This window comes from Nicotiana sylvestris, chromosome 3, assembly GCF_000393655.2.
Source record: "Nicotiana sylvestris chromosome 3, ASM39365v2, whole genome shotgun sequence".
Classification (NCBI taxonomy): Eukaryota; Viridiplantae; Streptophyta; class Magnoliopsida; order Solanales; family Solanaceae; genus Nicotiana; species Nicotiana sylvestris.
In genome coordinates, this window is record NC_091059.1 from 150,793,824 (window position 1) to 150,796,034 (window position 2,211).

Consider the following 2,211-nt stretch of genomic DNA (forward strand, 5'->3'; position numbering starts at 1 on the left):
AACTTCAGCCTTCTTAGAGTTGAAGTTTTAACTAACTTTCCATATGATTCGAACGTTGAAAGTATTAGATGGAAATACAGGTGCTCACTAACTTATGTAAGCCTCTTGGTCAGATTCCTCCAATTTGGTATACTTATTAAATACCAAATTGATGAACTAAAATCTTTCTATCTCCACAGCCCATGTCAATTACTAGAACATTTTCACAATCAACGACTTCAGAAAGGAGTGGCCTATCGGATTGAGGGCGGATATAACTTTGAGGGATAGTAGAGTGGCGGATTCCGCTGGACAAAACTTTTGTTTCCATGGAATATATCTGGCTATCTAAAGCATATGAAAAAAAGGGATTTTTCGTTTTGGAAGGGGTATAATGATCATATTATTACAGATTTTTGTTAGTTGGCTACAAATCAATAGTTTTTAAAAATAGGGTACATGTTAAAAGACGGCATAAATATAGAGTATGGTTGCAAATCGCCCATCTTAAACCTCGAAACATCTTCCCGTATACTTTGGTTTTACATTCTGGGAAACGTATGTCTTTTCAGCAAACTTCAGATAAAACCCAATAAATTTTGGACAACTTTTTGACATTGGGCCCAAAACAGGAAACTGTCGACGATAACAAATTTCTTTTAAGTTATTAAATGCTTTTCTTTTAAACTAATTGAAAGTAAGAAAGATTTATTATGAGACGGCAGATGATATTGATTAGTAATTAAGTTGTCTCCACGGAATTGCCGACAATTAGTTTAGGTGAATGCCACAAAGTCATGAAATTATGAATTTAATCGGGTCATTTACTTCTGTACCCAGTTTGGGGTCACAATTACACATATTTTGCACAAAAATTTGCAAGTCTACCCATTTTAGGATCAATCTCAGACTTATCGAGTATGAAATTAAAAAAAATTAGTTTAAGTGTAATGTACTTAAGACTAAATAGGTCTGAAGTGTAACAAACTCTTTCATGCACTTAAGGTCAAATAGGTCTGAAGTGAAAGAAATTACATTTCAGATGCACTTAAGGTCAAATAAGTCTGAAGTGTCAATGTTTTCATGCACTTAAGACTCATACTTAAGGGGGAGATTATGATGAGCATCATACTCTCGTAATAGTCTACGGCGAATAACCCACCTCCTGGCTAGAGGGAGAAACTGAGGTGCTACAGTAGGAGGTAACTGTGGTTGCGGTGTCTGAAACTGCAAGAACCGCTCCAAGGCCCAAACCTAACATACAAAGTTGACGTAATGGTTAAGATAAAGTCTAACTAGGTAGAGTTGGAAATGATGAACACTTTACTGGAATATGTTGTCACCTGTAGAAGCGGCATAAAACCACAAACATCTCTCTGAGTGGCCATGCTCGCCCGGCACATCTGCCTATACATGTAGCCGAGAACAACAGCACCCCAGCTATAATAGGGTAACTCATCCAGCAGCTGAAGATGATGCAATAATCTAAGGCTGACGAGGTTTTCCGAAGTATTAGGGAACAAGACCCCTCCAAATAGAAGAAGCAACAACAACCTCGTATAATGGGTGATATGCTCCTCATCTGTATCGTCAGTGATATCGGGGTGGAGTAGCTCCAGGTGCTGTCTAATAGGGGTCAAAGCCAACCGACTAGCACCAGACGATGCAGCCTCGTCCTGAGGCCTGAAACCAGTGAGCTGATGCAGCATGTCCAAATAATGATCACGCGACATATATCTCGTAGCAATAGGCAGTGAAACGGCCATGACATCAGTGGGCAGGCCATATAAAACCTCAACGTCCAGTAGCGTGACGGTAGCCTTGCCAATGGGAAATGAAAAGTATGCGTCTCCCGTCGCCACCGCTCAATCAACGCCGTGATCAATGCACAGTCAACCTGTATCCGGCCGATCTCAAAAATCGTATAGAATCCCGTGGCCTGGAGGCGATGGACTACACGTTCGTGGAGAACTCTATCATGAAGAAAATCCCACAGGTCGTCCACTCTCCTAGCGCGGAGAGTCTGGGAAAGTAACTTTCCATCCAATATATGGGCGGACCTACGATCGCCCTGAAGTACTAATAGCTCACGAGAGTAAGGGCCGGGATGTATAGGCGCGTCCATGTCGTCAACTTTAAATTAAACAACATTAATTGTATGTTAATTATTAAATTGTACAAAGTATATGTAATAATTTGGGTCCAGACTCGATATTTTAGGCCCAGTAGCAC

General features: G+C 40.5%; 1 protein-coding gene across 1 annotated transcript; it reads right to left on the reverse strand.

Moving 5' to 3' along the window:
* Positions 1-1,068: 1,068 nt before the first annotated feature.
* On the reverse strand, positions 1,069-1,745 carry LOC138888177 (protein MAIN-LIKE 1-like). Its single transcript, XM_070169994.1, has 2 exons — positions 1,323-1,745; positions 1,069-1,233 (listed from the first exon to the last, which is right to left on the reverse strand). Exons 1-2 carry the CDS (start codon positions 1,743-1,745, stop codon positions 1,069-1,071), a joined length of 588 nt encoding a protein of 195 aa, XP_070026095.1.
* Positions 1,746-2,211: the final 466 nt, after the last annotated feature.

Bases quoted from the DNA above. Each gene is read 5' to 3' on its own strand.
- LOC138888177 (XM_070169994.1), bottom strand. From the start codon at position 1,745: ATGGCCGTTTCACTGCCTATTGCTACGAGATATATGTCGCGTGATCAT. The intron at 1,234-1,322 runs GTGACAACATAT...TTTGTATGTTAG, and splicing joins GTTTTATGCCGCTTCTACAG to GTTTGGGCCTTGGAGCGGTT.